Here is a 23,787-nt window from a genome sequence, read left to right as displayed (position 1 = left end):
ATACGTTCTGAGATTAGCAACATTTCAAATGAGCAGGATGAGAAAGAGAGGAAAACAAGCCTAAATAACTTCAAGGGGTGTGTCAGGGTAGTAAACTATAGAAGAATACTTAATCTTAACTGTATCTGCAGTAACATCAGGAGTGCTGTCAATAAAACAGGTGAATTTGAACTCCTGGTTAGGACAATTAATGCTGACATAATAGGTCTAACAGAAACATGATGCAACCCAGAAAATGAGGATGAATTCTTCTATAGCAGTGGTTTTCAACCTTTTTTTAATAACAGCGCCCCTAACTCATTTATTTTATTTTGCGGCACCCCTATTCTATTTTCTGCCTGTCAGATTCGATTCTCTCTCTCTCTCTCTCTCTCTCTCTCTCTCTCTCTCTCTCTCTCTCTCTCTCTCTCTGTGTGTGTGTGTGTGTGTGTGTGTGTGTGTGTGTGTGTGTGTGTGTGTGTGTGTGTGTGTGTGTGTGTGTGTGTGTGTGTGTGTGTGTGTTATTAGAATAATATAATTATAAAAATTACATTTTATAATACAAATTATATATATACAGTATATAATAATTTTATTCTTTATATAGAGGTACTAACTACACATCAACTATAAATAATAATAATAAGTTTAAGTAAACCCAAATTATGTGGCACCCCAGTTGAAAACCATGCTCTATAGTATGTATAATGCATTTAGGAAAGATAAGGAAGATAGAAGGGCTGGTGGTGTCATGCTTATCAAAAGTATACTGAGCGTAAAAAGACCTTTTGCTGAATCTGAAGTTATATCTGCCAGCATAGAATCTGTGTGGTGTGAGTTAGTTGGAAGCAAAGGTATAATGTGAGTGGGAGTAATCTACAAACCAGAAGACTGTGAGGAGCATGATGATAGTCTTTACATACAGATGGAATGGGCAAGCAAGTGCAAACGTCTTATGGTTGACTTCAAACTGATCCAGATTGATTGGAATAAGTGGAAGGGGAAAATTTTTTCTAAATGAACTAGATTATTATTTGTACCAGCATGTAAGAAATAATACCAGGGGTGAGAATACTCTTAACCTCATCATTACTTATGAATTAGATAACATCACAGGCTGCTTAAAATACAGGATTCATTGTGTGTGTGTGTGTGTGTGTGTGTGTGTGTGTGTGTGTGTGTGTGTGTGTGTGTGTGTGTGTGTGAGAGAGAGATTGGCTAGGTAGTGATCACACACAGTCGCTAGATGGATGATGAAGAAAGATGTTGCAGTAGTTAAAGGTAAAGCACTGGTTTTAATTTCAAAAGAGGGGACTTTAACAGTTTAAGGAAAATTATGGCATCTATTAATTGAGTGGATTGCAGAATTTCAGAATGAGGGTAAATACACTTGAATTATGGAATACCTTTAAGGCAAAAAATCACAGAAGCCATGAGCATATACATACCATTAAGAAAAAAATTCAGGAGGATGCCGAAATGAACAAACACAAAACTGACCAGTCAAACAGAGCAAAAAAAGATAGCATGGGATACAATGAAAAGTACTGAAACCTAAAACAGCTAAAAGTTGATTTGTAATAGTACCATGGATAAGGTTAACGAGTCCAAGGCTGCATATAAGAAAGCACTAGCTAAGAGAGCAAAGAATAGGGACAAGTAATTTTTCATGTATGTGAATACAAGGGGAAAAAAAGCAAATCTGATCAGACTGAAGAAAGACTCTTGATGATGAGAAGAGGCTGTGCAAGTGAGGCTGAATCATGTGAAATTAATGATTTTGAAATTACAGATGACTGTTTATTAGAAAAACTTTCAAGAATAAAGGCAATTATGGATCCTAGAGTTGATGGCATATACCCAGTAATTTTGAGGGAAGCCACCAGGGGTGTGTACTGAACCACTAAAGTTAATTATGAGGGTATCTTTGGACTTGGGAGAGATTCCTTTGAATTGAAGAAGTGGCAAAGTATCACCAATTACAGACCATAAACTAATTACAGACCACTTATTCCGACTTCAGCAGTAGGGAAAATCTTAGAGGCAATGATTAAGAGTGCAATCCAGGGACATTTAGATAGATATGGCATTCTGAAGGACACACAACAGTTCTGTTAAGGGAAAATCATGTTTAACTAACTTACTAGGCTATTTTAACAGAGTTACTCATGAGCTGGGTGTAGAACAATTTTGACATAGTTCATTTGGCTTTTAATAAGACATTTGACTCCATCCTTCATGAGAGGTAATTGTATAAGCTGAAACATGTAGGGATTATGGTAAAAATTCTACGATGGATTGCTGGTTGGCTGCAGGGCAGAGGATTGTGATTAATGGATATTCTTCAGATTGGTGTAAAGTCAGAAGTGGGGTGCCCCAAGGTTCATTTCTTGTACCGCTGTTGTTTCTGATTTTCTTAAATGATATCAACGATGGGGTAGAAGGTTTGATGTCAAAGTTTGCAAATGACATAAAGATTGGTAGAGTAGTTAATGAGCAGTACAAAGCAGCACTCCTATGGGATGACTTGAACAGGCTGCAAGAATGGTCAGAAAAGAGGCAGCTATATTTTAATGCAGTAAAATGCAATGCCTTACACTTGGGGAATAGCAACCCCAAATAAATTATAAGCTTGATGCAGTTGAATTAAAAACAGTGGGAAAAGGGGGGGGGGGAATCTGGGAGTTGTAATATGAACAGACATGAAGTTTTCTGAGCAGTATAAACAGGCAGCCAAGGTGTCTTATCGATGATTTATTGAACATCCTGTAGAGATATGGAGGTCATAGTCCCATTGCATAAGGTAATTGTAATACAACATTTGGAATACTGTGTTCAAGGACAGAGACCTCATCTAAAAAAAGACACTGAGCTTCTTTAAAGGGCCCAAAGATGGGCAACTCAGATGTTGAAATCGGCAAAAGAGCAACCATACAAGGAAAGACTCCAATTATGTGGGCTACAGAGCTTGGCAACCAGGCACATCAGTGGTGATCTGACTGAGGCTTATAAGACTCTGAAAGGGTTTAGTAAAATGAATGAAGGCAGAATTTTCAATTTTATAGAGAATTCTAGAAGTTTGGGGGGGCATAAATTCAAATTACAGGGGTAGAGGTTTAGACTAGATTGTAGAAAGTTTTCTTCTAGTCAGTGAGTTGATTGTTGGAACAGGTTGCCTTCACAGGTAGTTGAGACTGACAGTTTGAATAAATTCAAAGGTCAACTGAATAATTACCTATTCAAGGAGGGACGCAAATAATGTTTTCTTATCTATTCCTCCTCTTTTTTTTTTTTTTTTTTTTTTGGCCAGCGCAACAAAAGCCTATGAATTCCTTGCACTATATTACTATTCCTATAAATAAAAATATGAAATTTATGATGATTTTTTGATTAATATTAATAAAAATGACTATTATATAAATAAATGATATTTAACAATAGTATAAGCAAAAAACCTTTCCTCATACTAAAAAATAATTACAGGTATCCTTTGATTTACAAGGGTTTGATATAAGTGTTTTCGCACACACATTATTTTTATTCTTAGGAATGTTTTTCTAAATACTGTATGTAACAAATATCAAGTTAATTCAGATCTCTAGTCATCCAGCTGCTAGGAATTTTTAGAACTGCGCAAACTGTACTGTATACATTCAAATAAAAATCTTTGGCATGACAGAATTATTTAAAAAATTACACATTGTTGCAAACCTGGTATTAAAAACACTGTGCACCACAAGACAATCTCATGTGATCAACTTGCATCCCTGAATTCAGGTATCAGTCAATCTTTTGCCATTGTGGGACGTTGCATATGTATGTGTGTGTGTGTGTGTGTGTGTGTGTGTGCGCGCGCACAGAGCAATTTACCATTTCTTTTTGTGTGTTCTTAAACTATACCACATCCTTTACATTATTCAGGATTTAACCATTCTATGTTCTAACCATTCTTGTATGAAGTGTAGCATAAAGTACAGGAAAATTTTGTTTTAAAATTGCAGACACATTATATATAACATAGTGTGTGCATATAACAAACACTCAAAGGAGAATTTTAAAGTTATCTTGCTAACCATTTCATACCAATCCATGATAAAATTGGCCTGTACAGTCAAATACTGATCATGTTGAATCATTTCCAAAGGAAGATTTCTTCACAGAAACTCAACAAAAGCTTCCTCTCAACTTGGCTACCAAATGGCAAATGAAGGGCTAAATTCTGTCCATAAGGAGAAAATTCTGTCCATACAAGATCTGCTGTGTAAGAATTTTCAGAATATAACTGAACTGCATACAGGTCTGTATGCAATTTTCAGATTTTAAAAACCAATAGACAAACATGCTAAGTGGAGTGAACATCTTATGAGGATTGGCCAGATTTGATAGCACCTGACTTCTTTTTGTGGATAATGCAGAAAAGCACACAACAGACTGCTAGGCCAACTGATGGGGTTCTCTCAATTATATACAGGAATTCTGTCAGCAGAGACAAGTTAGTGATTATCCCATTGTATAAGGAAATGGTTAGGCCACATCTTGAGTACTAGGTCTAGAAGTTTCATTTTAAAACGGAAGTGGACTGTTGGAACATGTGCTGAGAATAGTAACAAGATTAGCGAGGGGAACAAAAGAGTATTCTTACCAAGAAAGACAATGCTTTGAATGGATTGAGTATGCTAAAGATTGATAGCATCGTTACTCTTGCTCAGATAGCACACATAAAGGGACAAACTAAAGCATGACAAATTGACAAATTATTAGAGGGCATGGGCAGATGATGTTAAAAATGTTTTTATTTATTTTTTGTATAAGCTTGCTTGCTTGCTTGTATCACTTGCCAATACTAACTATAAAAATTATTTTTATTTTATATTTATCATATATTTATCATACATTTCTCAAAAGAAAGAACCTGATAAGGCAATCCAACCATACAATTAATTTCTACAGGATGATTTCTGAGATATGCATTATTGCTTTTTACCATGATTTATAGGAACACATTACTTTGCTATCTCAAGGGATACCTGTACATTCAATTGAAATTTAATCTTGTGAAAGATTTTAAAAGTGATTAATTTTCTGTGACTAATTCATAAATGTCAAGGTAAGGGACAGCTTGATCAAGAGAATAAAAAGAGAAAAATCAGAAAATTTACTAGATTTTGGCTGTGGCCTAACAGCTTGCCCTTCAATCTCCATTAGTAAATGAGCTACAGCAGAAGAACATGGAGGGGTCTGAATTCTTGACTGCATGGTTCGATGATGCATATTTCAACTAAATAAATCAAATCACAGAATTAAACAAAACAAAAATTAGATATTTTAAACATATATTACAGTCTAATTAATTTCACTCTAATTTCAAATAGTTCTAAATTACTGCTACTAAATAGCAACTGTTCCAAATAAAATCACAAATGCTGAAACCTATAAAGACTACTTTAATGTGCACAACAATTATAAAAGAAAGCCAGCTATCTGAAAATTCAAAAGTAGCACAAAAATAAAAATTCGCATACAAGGAAATTAAAGAAATTTCCTGAAGAGCAAATGGTACAGTTTTTACAGGCTTTTCATACCAATGAAGAAATCCTGTTCAAGGCTTAGACCTAAATGTATACAGATGAATTACTGAGACAGGTGACAGAGAAGAAAAGTGCATGGGATGCATATAAATTATCAGGTGATTCAAAAGCCTATGGTAAATATAAATTAGTCTGTAATCAAGTTACAAAGAAGGCAAAGAATGCTAAGAAAAGCAGTAAAGCCTTCTATGCTTATATTAACAGTAGAAGGAAGAGGTTGAATCACATTGGGCCATCTGATGTCAACAGGTTAACTCTTGATGACCCTGCTCAGGTTACTGACAAACTGAATAGATATTCTGCATCTACATTCATACATGAGGAACACTTTACAAGAGGGATATCAGAAGTTTATCAAACTCCAACAGGGAGCTAAATGACTTTGTGACAACTGAAAGAAAAGTGGAAGAGAAACTGTTAAAGCTGAACATAAAAAATGCACTTGGGGTGAATGGAATCTATTCAATTATATTAAGGGAAGCAGCAAAGGAGGTGAGAAAACCCTTAGCCAGAGAATCCCCAATTCATAAATGGGGATCAAAAAGTGACAAGTAATTTCAGACCTATCAGCTTAACATCTATTCCAGAGAAAATAATGGAGTCACTGGTTAAAGAAGTAATGCAGGACCATCTGGACAGGAATGCAATTATACTGCAGCCACAGCATGGATTTGAAGATATTTGCTTGTCTAAACAATCTGTTAGGTTACTATGATGCAGTGACCAAGGAACTATATGCGAAAAATAATTTTGATATCATATACCGTAGAACGTTAGTTATCTGGAATAATTTGAAAGGCTGATTTTTCTTTTTTTTATTAATGGTAGTATTTGAAACAAATGTTTATTATGCTACGAGAGTATTTCTGCTGTTTTTTTTTTTTTTTTTTTTTTTTTTTAAGGTTGTATATCTGGTGAAATGTTGTATTAGGACTGATAGGTTTTCTCAGAAAGCATGAGTAATAGAGTTTAGTCATTCGCTTCCATGAACCCAATTTTCCATGACATATTTCGTTCTCTTCATTTCATATTATGTTTAGTTTAGCCCCAGATTTGATAAGAATAATATTGGCCCGAAACTGTGCAACTTATTATTTTTCCTCGGTTTTTTTACTGTGAAATGTCAATGAAAAGAAACAGCACTGAAACAGGGAGAAAACCAGGAAGAATGCAATATACTCAAACTGATAGTTGATTGGAACTTGAGAGATTTAGCAGCAAAAAACATAGGTCACAACAAACAAAACAAAAAGCGATTGACAATTATTTTAAAAAATTACTTTAAATTTTTTCCACAACATTTGCAGAAAAATATCTATCCAAATATACATACATATATAAGTTATTATTATTTTCTTAATTAAATAAATTTGTTTTTTTTTTCACATAATTTAAGTCTTTTTCTTTTACCTTAATACATTATAAGAGAATTTACTGCTATCCAGAAGAGATCTGATACTAATTATTCTGAATAACTGATGCTCTACTATACTTGGATTTCAGGAAGGCTTTTAATTCTGTTGCACATAAAAGACTGCTGTATAAACTGTAGCAATGTGGTATTAAGGGCATGTTAAAGGGATGGTTAAGTGGAAGAAGACACATAGTTATCAATGGACACTCCGTTTCGTGGACCAATCTTATTATGGAGTTCTCCAGGGGCCCATTGTTGTTTTCAATATTTTTCAATGATATTGATGAAGGATATCAGGCTTAATGTCAAAGTTTGCATACGATACAAAGGTTAACAGGGTGTTAACGATAGTAATGACGGTATGCTACTACAAGATTTAGAAATATCAATATCAGATCAATGGGCTGAGAAATGGCAGTTGAAGATTTAAAGTTGACAAATGCAAGGTACTGCATATAGGTAGCAGTAATCTCAGAGAAACTTATCTATTGGGTGATCTTAATGAGGTGTTTAAGGCATTGAATGGATTGAGTAAACTGAAAGTGAATGACATTCTTCCTCTTGCTGAGACTACACACACGAGAGGACATAAATTTAAGTTGTGGAAGGATGATGTGTGGAGGTTTGCCTTCATCCAGCGAGTCGTTGATTGTTGGAATAGGCTTCCATCTGTGGAAGTAGTTGGAATGAATAAATTCAAGGAAGAACTAGACAAATTCGTGGAGGTAAGGATGGGTGAAGTGCATGTGTGTGCTATTTCGCTGAATCTATATAAGCTTGTTTTCTTGCATCATTTTCCACTACTACTACTATATGCAGTAAATTAACCAAAGATTGTTATAGTGGCATCATTTCATTACATCTCATTGTGAATTCCTTTACAATATGAGATGCATTTACACTAACTTCATCATCATCATCAGCCATTTTCAATCCACTGCAGGATGAAGGCCTCTCCAGCAACTTTCCAGTTCCTTCTGTTTTGAGCACTGGCCATCCATTTACTACTCAAAAACTAGCTTATAAACACTAACTTATATATCTGTAAATTTTCCTGTAACCTGAGGCCTTTGCCCTGAATATTTATTAAATACATTAAGCGTCATTAATTAGACATTAAATGAGAGAAGACAGATTGGTTATCAGTGGACGAATGTTATTAGTGGAGTTTCCAAAGGTTCAAAGATGAGTCCATTGTTTTCTGTATTTATAATGTATGTCTACTGTACCACCTGATAATTCACACACACATATGCTAAGCACTTATTGTCTTTACCATGTCTATCCATCCACCTGTCTGCGTGTAACAGAGGGTCTCCTAGTGGATAGAATTCCTGAAATTTTGTGTATAGCCTTGTTAAAATTATTTCTCGATTCAAACCAAATTTCATTAAAATCAGACAAAGAGATCTAGGATTTATTTCATTTTTCCATGCAATTTGCATGGCAAAAAAAAAAAAAATCATACACTAAATGTAGTTTTAAGGCAGCATTGTTAGCTTTAGACACTCTGTGCATGCTTCGTATCTACTGCTATGCAAGACACTTCTGAATGTGATGTCGCTTGTAAAGAGATATATAAAAAGAGAGAAAAGAGACAAACAGCAAAAAAAAAAGGAGTAATATGAGAGAGTAATAAAATATTATGCAGTTTTAAATAAACTAAATGGCTAAGCTCACAGAATTTAAACCTATAGTTTTATTAAGTGTTCTATAAAGTTATAATCTCAGTAATTAATTGATAAGGAGATAACTTTACTTTTCATTTCTATTAATCACAGAAAAAGAAATAGAACAAACCAAAATGTAATGCACCACATACATTAACTTGTTCTTCTCTGCTACCAGTCTCATCAGTTCATCTGACACATTTAGATCTAAGCCTGGAATTGTATCTATTAAACAGTATAAAAAGCCTAACAGCTTCTGCAATTACTTCCCTGAATGTTTCCCATTTAGAATTTGCAACTAGTAACATCATCAGTTGATTCCACCGTACAAATTGAAAAACTGTCCGAGACTACTGTAGTCACCTTTATGAAAGCAAAAGCCCTTCCCTTTGGCCTCGATGGTAATGACATCTTTAATAAATCCCACAACCATATACACTATGATTACTGCCACCTATGGTTCTTTTGTCTGCAGATTCTTAATTATTGAAGAGTCACTGCTGATAATCAGATCAAGACTATTTCTCTTGTTGCCTCTCTACGCTGCAGTAGAAAACAGTCAACCAATAAATCCACAAAAGTCTTGCTAGTATATGTGCAACCAACCCATAAGTTCCAGTAAATATCTGGAAAGTTAAAATCCCCCATTGTAAGGCATTCTGATTTACTGGCCCACTCTATTTGTCTGTACAGTTGTTTGTTGTACTAATCACAATTATTAGGCTTATAACACACACTCCTACTCTCATTTTTATTTTCCCAGTGTGTATGTCACACCAAACTGACTTAACATTGCACTGGCCACCCTTGTCACCTGCATGCATTACCTTAAACTTTATATAATTCTTAACTAAAAGCATAACTCCTCCCGCTCCTATCCTGTCTATCCTTATCTGTACACATTGTACTCCCCATATTCAAATTCTGCATTGCTTATGTTAATCTATTGCGTTAATCATTCAAATTTAATCTATTGCGTTAATCATTCAAATTTTGTATCCATTATGTTAATCATTTGAATGTGAATGTTGAAGGAATATCAGAGATATTATTACAATGTTCAAATGATTAACCAGTACTTCAAACTTATTTACTATGATCTTAACATTAGTGTATATGAGAGTATACATGCACACTTTTTATTCTTGGTTAAATTGTATTACTGGTGGGATGGAGGGGAAATAGAGGTAGGGGATTATATAGAAGAGGCAAAAATTGAGGGAAATTGCCTTAATCCTCACAATATTTGAAAATAGAGTCATGCTGTTCCAAAAAAGATGACAGTTTTAGTGTTTAATCATCAATTTTATTACTGGAAATATAAGAGAAAACTATTTCCTATAACTTGAAAATGTTTTTGAATGGACAAAACTTCCAAAGTAATACTTCCTATATGGTTCAATAACAAACACCATTTTCGGTATATCTTATTCATGGTATATGTGACCTACAAGTGCAGAATTAAAATTTTGTAAATAATACTTACTTCAGGTAATAGCAAGTCAATTGCTTTTTTAGATGCAGTAGTCTTTTCTTGAGCAGGAAGAGCTTAACAACAAAAAACAAACAAACTGCATGGTACCATTAGTGGTAGTACAGGTGTTAAATGCAGTTTTAATTCCGGTGTTAAACCGATACACGATTCGTAACACGTTTTTATTCTGGAGTTAAACTGATATAAGATTAATAATAAACATTTTTCACAAAACTGAAATAAGAAGCTTGATTTAATACTCATAATTCATATATCAGACTAACTAAAAAAATTATTCGGCACATCAGTGGTATTATCGACCTGACAGTTCCCTAACATTAAAACTTTAAAAATAATAATAATAAATAAATAAATAAGAAGAGGGACATACAGCTATATTATGAACATGTTGCTATGTAAATAATACGCAATAAAAGCATACCAACCTTTTTGTCCAGTGATTTCTAACCATTATCAAATATCGCTTGCCATATCATCTGTATACACAAAATAAAAACACTTTAATTGAAAAGCCAGCACTATAATCCCTCAACTTCATTAAAATACATATACTTCACGAAATTCAAAACATCTCACAAAAGCAGATCAAACGTACTGCAACATAGTCGCAAAGTAGATATTTAAAGGACAGCAACGCCACCTCCAGAGTTTTCGGAAGGAGCTAACAGAGTTTAGAGAAGAATGATAGGAAAAGTTGAGGGAAATCCATTTAGGCTCATCAGCGACTTAACCCATATTGCGTCTTATATATTTATGTATTGCGTTTTATATATTTATGTATTGCGTCTTAAATATTAATGTAAAATTTCGTATGTTCAATGGTCGATTTACCTGTTTGCTGTACGAAAAATCACAATTTTTGGGGAGAAACAATACCCTTCACCTGACCCCGACAAACTTAACCCCAGGGGCTCATATCTGGTGAGTATGGGCTTGGAACACCCAGGGTTCTGAACTGGATATCATCATTCTCTTTCTTGGTGATTCCCTTTTGACTCTCTCTCTCTCTCTCTCTTTTAGAGTAACGCAGGATTTTTTTTTTTTTTTTTTTTTTGGCGAGAGAGAGAGAGAGAGAGAGTCTCAAGCGTATATAGCAAGGTTTCCCCCCCAAGAAACTGGGGTTTTTCGTCCAGCAAAACAGACAAATCGACCATAGAACATATGCAATTAACAGACATTAGACACACACAGCACGGCAGATGAATTTAATTATTCGGGGTGGCCTAAAAAAAATAATAGTATAGTTTTAATAGAGGCATATGATGCAAGAAAGCAAGCTTATACACAGAGTGGGCAGAAATCAAGGGATACCTATCTAGTAACGGGTAAGCCCACCTTTCGCCCTCGCAGTCACACGACGAGGCATTGAGTTCACTAGTTCACAAGAGAGTCACAAAGGTATTTCCATCCATGCTTGCTGCACCGCTGTCCATAATTCTGTCGCATTCCTGGGTGGTAGATCCAAAGCTCGAACAGACCTTTCTACAGAGTCCCAAAGATGCTCCACAGGGTGTTGTCTGGCGAACGGGGCGGCCATTCCGTGGTGGTAAATCTGCGGAATTATATGCTGCCCTGGTTGCCAGAGTTTCACGACGTGATTGGGGCAGAAAGGGCCCACTCTATTATTTGTTATTGTTTTACAAGGCCATATTTCTCCCACCTATTACCTAGCTTCGTGAACCAGATGCTTCTAGCATCTGGTTCATGAAGACCATAACTGCAACAAACAGGAAGACCTTCGAAACCATTCAGCATTCAATCCTGTTAACCATCACCCGAACCTGCTGCACAGTTAGCTCCAATGTACTACAGACCTTGGCAGGTGCCCTTCCACTTGATTTGGAGATTCACCGCTGTGGGCTTCTGTACCAACTGTCCAAAGGGATCCCTTATACCTTCCTAGGCTTTATAGTGGATCCGGCGAACAGTCGCAGAGCAGAAAAGAAACGCCTTGTTACTTTTCTGCAGCAGGTATGGCAAGAAAGAGTGACAAACTCACCTAAAGGAGAAATCAAGCGAAAATTTATCCCTGATATTGGCATAGTGAACCCGAGTTCTCCCATTTGGTTCCCTCCTCTGTCGGTAATCAGCTTTCCTCTTGACCGGACACGGATCTATTAAAGCCAAACTCTCTCTGCTGGGCACTGGAGAAGACCCGATCTGTTCCTGTGGGAGGCTGGAGAGTTGAAACAACTGATGTATGACTGTCCATTACATGAGGACCTATGATGCATCTTCATTATTAGGATAACGTACCTACTCAGAAACCGAGAGAACCATGTTAGACTCTGAAAAGGATTACAACGCCTTCACATGCTTCACGCATGATGTCTTCACACGACGAAAAACTTAGCAAGTGGCCAACAGGGGAAATAATATCAACTCTGAAAAAAAGACTTGTGTTAATATGATTAGACTTGTGTACATATGATTGTACAAAAACTCAACCTTGAAGAACTTATACTGGTCCTTGAGATTGTCACAGACATTCTCTCAGATATGCCAGACAAACTATACTTGCTACGTGGGAGTCTAAAATGCTGATGGAACTGATGTTGCAGTGAAACTCAAGTCAAGTGGACCGAATTTCGGCAAGGTCCAGACAGTCCGTGACAGCCAAATCCTCTGCTGGCACCATCACAATGGTGGGACTTTTAGTAATCCTGGGTATAACCCCCATGCACAAGCCAATTCCTCTGCTTGCACCTTCACAATGGTGGGACTTTTAGTAATCCTGGGTATAACGCCCATGCACAAGCACACTGTGGGCGACCACCCAGGTGTGAAGTAATGTAAGCAGGGTCGAGGTGTGGCGCCCACACCACATAGAGAAATGCCACCCCTCTGTGTTACCAGGCAATATTAGGTGGTAGAAGACTCTCATCAACCGGTGCATTAGCACCACTTCGCTTATTGGAGGCTTGAAGTGGTGGAACCCATGTTTAATCTACAGAGCTAAGTTGCGGTCAACCTTTCCCATCTCTTCCACCCTGCGGTATGACTAATGACTTTTGAGATTATAATGGACATCATGGCGAGATCCAATCTTCCTTACATTTCGAGAGTACAGCTCTAAAATGGTGTTCGCAGGCCGGCCGTTAGTACACCGGACGAAAACTATCGGTAACTCTTTAGGAGGATTCCGGATCAGCTAGTGTATAATATTACTACCTCTACTCTGCCAGATAGTGATTGGAGAGAAACCGAGTAGCGTGTATGCGGGGGGGGGGGGAATTGTCAAGGCCACGTTATGTCACCGATCTGGATATATTCTTACCATGTGTACGCCGTATCCTAAAATTTCATTACTTCATGCAGCATGTCCCCCACTTTTTCTTACTACTGAATATACCCTGAATTGTCAAACTAATAGAGAAAGCTTATCTGCAAAAAGATCAAAACCTCCCAAACACTTCGTACTTCATTTCACAAATATACATGGTCTCAATTCTAATCTCAACGATGTCCATTTGCACTAGCAGTCTGCCAAACTCCATGTACTTTTTCTGACAGAATCTCAGTTATTGGTTGATACAACTGCTACTAATCTCAGTTGCCCAAATTATTTGCCATATGATTCCTTTCGATATTCCCTGTCAGAGACTTGGTAATTTGGAATCTCCTCTTTTCGATCTTCTCTGGCTTAAAATCCCTCTACCTCATTCTGTCAAATTCATCTGTTGTCTCTACTGTTCTCCCAAATCCACTAATCGCTTGGAGCTCTTTGACTTCCTCTCTTTGCAACTTCACTTTCTCCACTCCAACTTTCCTAACAGTGAAGTAATATTTTTTCGTGATTTTAATGTTCACAAGTCCAGCTGGCTTCCGTTTTATAGTCACACCGACCAAGCTGGTCGAGATGTTGAGGCATTTTCAATTACTAACGACCTTGCATAGATTGCTCATTTACATACAAGAATACAGGACAGTCCTAACCATACAGGTTAGGACTAACGACCTTGCATAATTGCTCATTTACATACAGGAATACCGGAGAGTCCTAACCATACAGGCAACACGCTTGATTCTCGATCTTTTTCCAAAAACAACCCTTCTAAGTACATGGTCGAATTGAGTGGTCCTTTAGACACCTGAGATCACAACTTGGTGATTGTCTCTTCACCAATGGAGCCTTTATCTCATGGCTATTTACAATCTCGTGTTGTTTGGCATTACAAGAATTCAAAATGGGATTACCTGCGAGATTTCTTTTCTTCTTTTCCTTGGTCTGACTACTGTTTCAAAACCTCTGATGTCAACGTTTGCTCAGATCGTGTCAGTGAAATTATTCTTGTCGGAATGGAATCCTTTATTCCACATTCCACTTTAAAATCTCGTTCTTTATCTAAACCTTGGTTTTCCAATAAATGTGCTAAGGATGTTCAAGCGAAGAACGTTGCATATCATAATTGGCTTGTTTCCAATTCTTCAGTTTCGTTTTCTGCCTACACCAAAGCTCACAACAATTGTAAAGCAGTTTACGGGCTCGAACCCCGGTTTAATCAAGAAGCGTGTGCTACGCTTCTTCTTCACTCAGTCAAAACTGATTGATTGTAACAAACTAAAAGCAGAAAAATGATGATCCTGTTCAGGTCGCTGATAAACTGAATAAATATTTTGCATCTGTATTCATAGATGTGATTTTTTTTGGAAGAGGACACTAGAAGTATATCCAATTCTGATTGGGAGCTAAATGGTTTTTGTGAAAACTGAGGGAAAAGTGGAAGAAAAATTGTTAAGGCTAAAAGTAAATAGCGCGTCTTAGACTCACGGAAACTATCCAATTATATTGAAAAAAGCTGCAAGGGACATAAAAGTAAAGTGTCATATTACAACCACCCGTAAACTAATTCATACCCATGTGTGATGTTTGTAAATTGCATGTGTTCCCTGGTCGATCTGCTTGTTTTGCTGCAAGAAAAATCCGAAGTTTAGTGAGTGGATAACCTTGCGTTTCATCCTAAGACCGACTAACTCAATCACGGAGTGAAAAGAGCAAAAGAAAGATCCTTGCGTCATTGACTGGATTAGAACCGGGATTTTTTCACCCGATGTAGAGAGGGGGCGGGGGGGGGTATTATAACTACGGAGCTATCAGCGCGAGCAGAGGATGTAAGCAAAAATTTTTAATCATAAAGCCGCGCGTGCGCACGCCAAATAGTATAAGTAGTAGTAGTAGTACACTGGAGTGCAAAACTTAAGGACCAACACTATTTCTAAAGATTACAACCACAAAATCTTTACTTATGGTACTCTTTACTAATGAGAGTAGATTCAGTCTCAGCAGTGATTCTGGACGTCAGCTAATCTGGAGAGAGGTTGGCACACGGTATCACCCCGAAAACATCACTGAAAGGGATCGATATGGCAGTCGAGGTGTGTGTTCTCGTCTGGGGAGGCGTTATCTTGGATGGACGTACACAACTCCAGATACTAGAAAGCGGTACTGTAACCGATGCACGCTACTGTACTGAAGTAATCCTTCCCCATGTGCGTCTGTTCCGAGGTTCCATTGGCCCCGAGTTTGTGTTTATGGATGATAACGCCACACTCCATTGCACTGCAGCTGTTGATATGCTTTTGGAAAGTGAGGAGATTGTTCGTATGGATTGGTCTGCCTGTTTCGCGATCTAAATCCCATCGAACACATATGGGACGCTCTGAGAAGACGCCTAGAGGCACGTCCACACCCACCAGAAAATGTTCACCAGCTGAAGATGGCGCTGACAGAGGAATGGACGATGTTACCGCAAGAACTTATCAACAACTTTTTTTTTTTTTTTTTTGGTATTTGTTGGCGCATAGGCTTCTGTGGCCATAATGCACCTCCCAAGGTTTTTTGCAGTACTTTGATCCAAGCCCGAGGCGGGAATCGAACCCGCGACCTTTGGGTTGCCAGGCAGGCACTTTACCCACCCGGCTAGCCCGGTCGGCACCGCAAGAACTTATCAACAACATTGTTCTAAGTATGGACAGGCGATGCAAAGCTTGCATCGACATTAGGGGTGGCCATATCTCCTACTGAGGACCGCCTCTTCCCTTTGTTCCATCTGTGGCAGTGATGCATCTGTATCATGGCAGCCAGTGCTATGTTGCCATTTTTGAATAAAGTCCTTCTGTACCGTTTTGTTTCCTTCATAATTTCTGTACCTCACGAGGTTCCTTTGGTATGCTTTTCCCATATCCAGGCCAGTCCTTTTATGTCCCTGAGAAGCTATAGGTGGAAGCCTGACTGGTCCTTAAATTTTACACACCAATATAAAATTGTAACAATAGTAGTAGTAGTAGTAATAGTGAAAAATGATGCAATAAAGCAAGTTTAAATAGCACCAACCAAAACACACATACACACTTCACTGATCCTTAACCCCCAATTTTTAAATTTATTCAAACCATCCACGTCCACTACAACAGATGGAAGTTCGTTCCAACAATCGAACACTCGTAGCTGAAGTCAAAGTTCCGCACACCTATCCTGCAATATTCTTTCTTAAACTTACATTTATGCTCTGGAGGTGCCTGGTCTCCAAATACTGCAATTTGCAGAACTAAAGTCTTTCTAGGTAAGGGCACCCTTCTGTTCCCTTCACTAATCTGGTTTCCCTTCTGTAGATCCGTTCCAGCAGATCTACATCCTTCCTAAAGTAAGGCCTCCAGACCTGTATGTAGTACTGTAGTTGAATCCTAATCATAGCCTTGTACAAAAAGATAATCACATACTTATCCTTATTAGCAAAGCTTCTGTATATCATTGACAAACCTCCATGAGCTGTCCTGGCAGCACTCTGCACTGCACAATTACCCCCAGGCCCAGTTTAGTTCCAGGCAGATGATAAGTTACTCTGGGATTACTGTTACCCATATGCTGTACCTTGCATTTGTCAATGCTAAATTTCAATTGCCATTTCTCAGCCCATCGGCCCAATTTTCCTAGACTTTGTTTCAATAACTCACCATGTTACTGTCGTTAACCACCCTGCCAACCATCATCAGCAAACTTTGGCAATAAGTTGCTTTTAAGCCTGATATACCTTCGTCAGTATCTTTAATAAATACTGAAAACAACAATGGACCCAGCACTGAACCCTGAGAAACTCCACTATTTAGTCCATGAAGAGCAGTGCCCATTGATAGCCACTCTCTATCTTCTACCACTTAACCATCCTTTTATCCACCGCAGTAACTTGCCCTTAATACCACATTGTTCCAGTTTATACAGCAGTCTTTTATGTGAAAACTTAGTATATGATATCAAAATTATTATTCTTTGCATCGTTCCTTGGTCACTGCATCATAGGAGCCTATCAGATTGGTTCGACCGCACCTTAACAAATCTATGCTGTGACAGCAATATAATTGCATTCCTGTCCATAATCGCTGGTTATGCATTACTTTTTTAACCAGCGATTCCATTATTTTCTCTGGAATAGATGTTAAGCTGAGAGGTCTGTAATTACTTATGCCACCTTTTGATCCCCCTTTATGAATTGGGGATACATTAGCACATATCCAGTTCATAAGGACCTCCTCTGAATCCAAGGATGGCTAAGGGTTTGCTTACATCCTTTGCTGCTTCCCTTAATATAATTAGATAGATTCCATCCACCCCAGGTGCCTTTTTTATGTTCAACTTCAACAGTTTCTCTTACACTTTCTTTTCAGTTTTCACAAAGTCATTTAGCTACTCTTTGTTTTTTGATAAACTTCTGACATCCCCTTGGCTAAAGAATTCCTCGTGTGTGAATGTAGATGTAATATATCGATTCAATTTTTCAGCTTCCTGAACAGGGTCATCAACCATTAACATCAAGTGGCCCAATGAGATTCAATCCCTTTCTTCTACTGTTAATATAAACATAGAAGTCTTTGCAGTTTTTTTGGCATTCTTCACCGGAGACTCATAATCTGCCTTAGCTTCCCTAACTTCCTTTCTGACTTGATTACAGACTAATTTAATCTACCATGGGCTTCTGTATCACTTGATAATTTACATGCTGTTGTTGGTGCTGTTTTAGGGTTTTAGGAGCTTTAGCTACTAAGGCCATACTGCTCCGTGTATATTGTCAATTTACATGAATCCTTCGCACTTTTCTTCTCTGCAATGTGTCTGAATAGTTATCTGATATCATTTAAGTCAATGCAACCAAGTGCCAACGCATCTAAAGCTATAACTCAACAGTATATTGTGTCTATAAACTGCGTGTATTGTGTGGTAGATTTGCTTGTTTTTTGGAAAAAAATCCAAGTTTCCAGGAGAAAAGCCGTGCAATCCTCCACTAAGATTGACGAATTCAGCTACGTTATGGAAAAAACACAAAAAACAATAAAAATTCCTCGAGTCGTTGACGGGATTCAAACCTGAGCATTTCGCACACATTGTGGAGGAGAACTATGATCATACCCACTATACTACCTGCAAGGCATAGATAGTGGCATATTATTCAAACAAAGTCTTCTTAGCACAGCGGTTAAAATCGCCGTCCTTCCCACGCCAGGGGGAAAAGGTCCAGGGAAAGGTAAAGTGACAATGTTTGGCAAGGTTCTTCTAAAAATTCTGTTTCTTTTCATCCAACAAAACTTGAGAACTGACCAGAGAACACAATTTATAGATAAAATACACTTAGGTGGAGTTTCCGCTCTCGGGTAACGCATAACTTGAAAATGAAATGTATCTTGTGAATATACGTGCCCACTACGTGTTAACTTACAATCGCACTTCATGTGAAGGGATCTAATCGTCTAATGTGTTTTCTCATCACTTTCTTTCCATATACCTGCCGTTCAGTATGGATATATTTTGCATCCTACTCAGGGGTCAAAATGAAAAACTTTACAAAACGGAAAGCTCGTTAAAAAATATCTTATTTTCAATAATCATTATGCAAATTACCCACTTTCCCTTCACACCTCTTATCACTAGTAGTACCCAGAATTGTTTAATATACACAAGAAGTATATTGTCAGAGAAAATCCTAGTCACTGACATGTTGGAAGGTCGGGTAATTTCCCCATAAGACAGTCTCAAAATCACAAAATGAGGGCGACATTACATAAAGACTAAAACCAGTATTATATGAGCCCTTCAGAAGAAAAATAGTATAAATCAGAATTTTTGTTTTGAGAAATAAGACGACCTATAAAAAACATAATTGGGAACTAATATAAAATTAAGACCAGAAAACAAGATCAACCTGAAAAGATAAATATTTTAATTACATCTGTCAATATACTCTATAAATTCAGTTTTATGTTTTTGTCACATTTCTTTTTCACACCTTTTTTACTTTTACTTTTCCTCTAAACACAGTATCAAAATATCAGGCTCTAACCAATATCAACATATAAGGCCTCTAACCACTGAACCAATTTATATTTTGATTGAAAGAAAATATCTTACAAAGAAATTGTAACTTATTGATATTGATGGGTCAACTGTTGATGATCCTGCTCAGGTAGCTAACAAACTAAATGAATATTTTGCATCGACATTCACACATGAGGAGTTATTCAGCGAGGGAAATGCCAGAGGTGTATTCAACTCTAGCAGTAACCTACAGAATCTTGAAATAACTGGCAGTAAAGTGGAGGAGAAATTGTTGAAGATAAACACAAGAAAGGCACCCGGGGTGGTGGGATCTGTCCAGTTATATTAAAGGAGGCAGCAAAGGAAGTAAGCAAACCCTTAGCCATAATTATGAGAGCTTCCTTGGACTCAGGGGAGCTACCCATAGACTGGAAATGTGCAAATGTGACCCCAATTCACAAAGGAGGATCAAAGGCTGACACAAGTAATTATAGACCTGTGAGCTTAACTTCTGTTCCAGGAAAATTAATGGAGGCACTGGTTAAAGAAGCACTGCAGGATCATTTAGACAAGACTTCAGTTATAACTCGGACACAGCATGGTTTTGTTAAGGGGAAGTCTTGCCTGACCAATTTGATTGGATACTATGATGCAGTCACAAAAGAACTGGATGCAGGGAATAGCTTTGATATTATATACTTGGATCTTAGAAAGGCTTTTGATACTGTTGCACATGGAAGACTGCTACACAAATTGGAGCAGTGTGACATTGGAGGCAAATTGCTGCTATGGATAAAGGGGTGGTTGAGGGGGAGAAGACAGAGAGTGGTAATCAATGGACACTGCTCATCGTGGACTAATGTTATTAGTGGAGTCCCTCAGGGCTCAGTGTTGGGTCCATTATTGTTTTCTGTATTTATAAATGATATTGATGATGGTATATCAAGCTTAATGTCCAAGTTTGCAGACGGTACAAAGGTTGGCAGGGTTCTCAAGGACACTACTGACACTATGCTGCTGCAACAGGATCTGGAAAGGTTGAGCAGATGGGCTGAGAGGTGGCAAATGAAGTTTAACATTGACAAATGTAAAGTACTACACATGGGAAACAGCAACCCCAGAGCAACGTATCAACTCTGTAGTACTACACTGACAGTGGTAGAGAATGAAAGGGACTTGGGGGTGGTTGTGCAGGCAGATATGAAGTTCTCTGAGCAGTTCAGACGGGCTGCAAGAGTAGCTCATGGAGTATTGTCAATGATATACAGGAATTTTTCCAGCAGGGATAAGGAGGTGATTATTCCCTTGTATAAGGCAATGGTCAGGCCACACCTAGAGTACTGTATACAGGTCTGGAGGCCTCATTTCAAGAAGGGTGTAGAGCTGCTGGAACGAGTACAGAGAAGGGCAACAAGATTAGTGAATGGAACAAAGGGGTGCTCTTACGAAGAAAGGCTTAAGTTTTGCAAATTACAGTGTCTGGAGACTAGGCACCAGCGAGGTGATCTGATAGAGGTGTATAAAGCCTTGAATGGTTTGAGCATGCTTAATGCTGATGGGATTCTTCCTCTAGCTCAGAAAAATCACCTGAGAGGGCATAAATTCAAATTGAGGAAAGACAGATGTAGGATAGACGTGCGGAAATTTGCCTTTAGCCAGCGGGTGGTTGGTTGGTTGGTGGAACAGACTTCCATCCCTTGTCGTGGAGGTTGATAGCCTAAATAAGTTTAAGGCTCAGCTGGACAGGTATTTTGAACGAACAGAGGGGTGAAGTGGAAGTGGGTTTTTTTTTTTTTTTGGCTGATGCTGCACAAGCTTGCTTTCTTGCATCAAATGCCTCTACTAATGCTAATGCTTAATTATGACATTTCTTCCTCTTCGCAGTAAGTGTTCAGTATCGGATTCGGTTTCTCTTATGGATTTCACATTTTTGAAAAATGAAGGATACTAGAGGGAACAAAAGGAGAAAGATCGATCCACTATGTGTTTATTTTTAACTTCGGACGACACAGTGGATACATAAGGGGTTGCATATTGACATATACACAGCTTGGCCAACCGCGCCTGCTACCCTTGAAATCCAAGACGTATAAGTTGATGAAGTCACTATTATTGTAAAAAAAAATGTTAAAGAGTGTCTTTTCGTAATCCAATCCAGTGAATTTTCGACCAGTTTACCATCTTATCCTCCGCTTGCGTTCGTTTTGCGACATATTTTCTAGTGCCTCGGGTGAGAAAAGTCAGGCCACTCCATTTTGTGCAACACAAAAGTGTTTTTTTTTTTTTTTGCAATTCTTTAATAATTTTATACCATTGCTCAGGAATATAGATATCCAATCCGTTCAGCAGCATATTAAACAACACCAAAATCGCAGTCATTTGATAAGAAAAAGTATCTGTACACTAGGAACGAGTGATCGATAATGTCGATAGATAACCCTTGATTGTGAATACTTTGCATCCAAAATCAAATAACTTTGTCCATCACAGACATGAAATTATATGACTGGTGTTATATCAGAACAGTAGGCCTCAGTAGTCGAGTGGTCAGCAGGGGAGTGCAATAGTACACGCTCCTTAAGTAGACCAGGATTCAAACCCTGACCTAAATACGGTCGATCTGCCAACCCACCCTGGACCAGTGTGGTACATTACAGTCCGTTCCCACAACAAATCTTGTTGAGGAAGCTTTCATATTGCGGTGGATTGACAATGGCTACAGATTTATATGGGAATATGCTAGCATGTTCTTACAGACAATTAGCTTTTCTGCTAGTCATGCAAACTCTCAGTTTTTATTCCCAAGTGTGATTCAATGTGAAATTAGCTGTGAACACGTTCCACTTTTTGCTTCAGGATTAAGTCAGGTGCTGCTCGGTGAAACCGACGAATAGATTTAAAACTTATGCCGCTGGACCTTCAATTATAACACATTTTAAACTACAACAAATACTCAAATACAGTAGAAAAAGTGAAAAACTGATTTTCACTTTTCTACTGAATGACTCATATAAAGCTTTAGGCTGGTTTAGTTGAAATATCCGGAGCAGCTTATGTTATGTTCCACTGACCTTAGTTATTTAATTTCCGTTCATTCGAATGAACAGCCTGGCCAACATCGTATCCTACAGGAGTTTTAATTGAATACTTGAATGCGATAAGCAAAGAGAATTAAAAAATTAAGTTATAGTACGGTAATTATTATTATTATTTATTTATTTTAGTATTAGTGGTGGCAAGCGAAGTTGATCAAGGAAGCAAGCTTATACAAATTTGTATATACATAAAAAAAAAAAAGTTACCCTCTAGCTGAAAGCAAATTAAAAAGCTCTTTTATGGGTAGTCATCCGTGATCTGAGCATATTGTCATTATAATTAAATTTTCGTTTTTAATGAAAATTTGTTGCAATAAGATTTTTAATGAAATAAATAAATCTATAATGCCTCGTTAAAAATTCGAAACAAATTCAAGCTTAATTTTCAATTACTTATCATTCGCTCCCTCTTCCACCTCCCCCCCCCCCAGAGAATATATCATTATTGTTATATCGTTTCCCCAAGAAAAACTGTCTGGATCCGATAGTATCATTTTACGAGAATAAGAAGGGATCATTGACAATGCAAAGCGGTGTATATAAATAACAGGTCTTTTTAGAAAATAAATAAATAATATTAGTCAATGCAGCAGTTCGTCACGTAATGCTGCATTCACTAGGAGATCAAATGGGCAACAGTTAGAAATTACTCTAAGCAATTTGTGAACATCCCCACATTTACGATTGGAAGCAGATGTTCAGAAAGAAATAAGAAATTTTCAAGTAGTTTTCGTCTGCTTATGTGTTATTAATAACTTATAAGCAAACGAAACTACGATTTCTAAAAGGCTATTATATTTTGCAAAGAATCGATAATATAAGAAAGTGGAGCGCTCGGTTGTAATTCCGGTAGCTATTTATGCCACCGGTTTGATTCTTAATTCGTTATTCAACTTTGCAGATAAACTCGATATTCATCGCGCATTAATTTTGCAGACTCAAAACTTCGTTACCATGGGAACAAGCAGAGCAAAGGTTAGATTTTTATATCAGTAGAGAAAGCAATTGTTCCCATGCCAGTATCATGTTGCCATAATACAGGCTTGTAAAAGGCACATAACTATCGCAAACCCGGTAGTAATTATAACAGGAAATTGCCTCAACTTAACCTATATAAATTTAATAACAATAAATAATTGATTATACGCTGACTCACTTACTACATTCAGAACTCCACAGAAATGCGGAAAATTGCTTACTCAGGTTACTTCTGGAGTATTTAATTCTCTGAATACAATTAAT

The 23,787-nt window shown here is 37.5% G+C and overlaps 1 protein-coding gene across 1 annotated transcript in view; it reads right to left on the bottom strand.

Annotated features, from left to right (window-relative positions):
* LOC150083721 (enkurin domain-containing protein 1-like) overlaps window positions 1-10,654 on the bottom strand; it is a 43,412-nt gene extending 32,758 nt beyond the window's left edge. The window contains exons 1-2 of the mRNA XM_090378583.1: window positions 10,572-10,654; window positions 5,139-5,257 (exon numbers count right to left, since the gene is read on the bottom strand). Coding sequence (XP_090234709.1) covers window positions 5,139-5,250 — 112 coding nt within the window. The 5' untranslated portion in view covers window positions 5,251-5,257; window positions 10,572-10,654. The remainder of the gene's footprint in view (window positions 1-5,138; window positions 5,258-10,571) is intronic.
* Between the last annotated feature and the right edge of the window lie 13,133 nt (window positions 10,655-23,787).

The sequence above is a fragment of the Mastigoproctus giganteus genome, chromosome 7 (assembly GCF_048544385.1).
Source record: "Mastigoproctus giganteus isolate SK-2022 chromosome 7, ASM4854438v1, whole genome shotgun sequence".
Lineage (NCBI taxonomy): Eukaryota > Metazoa > Arthropoda > Arachnida > Uropygi > Thelyphonidae > Mastigoproctus > Mastigoproctus giganteus.
The sequence above is the reverse complement of the archived record's forward strand: the minus strand, read 5'-3'. Positions and strand labels throughout refer to the sequence as shown.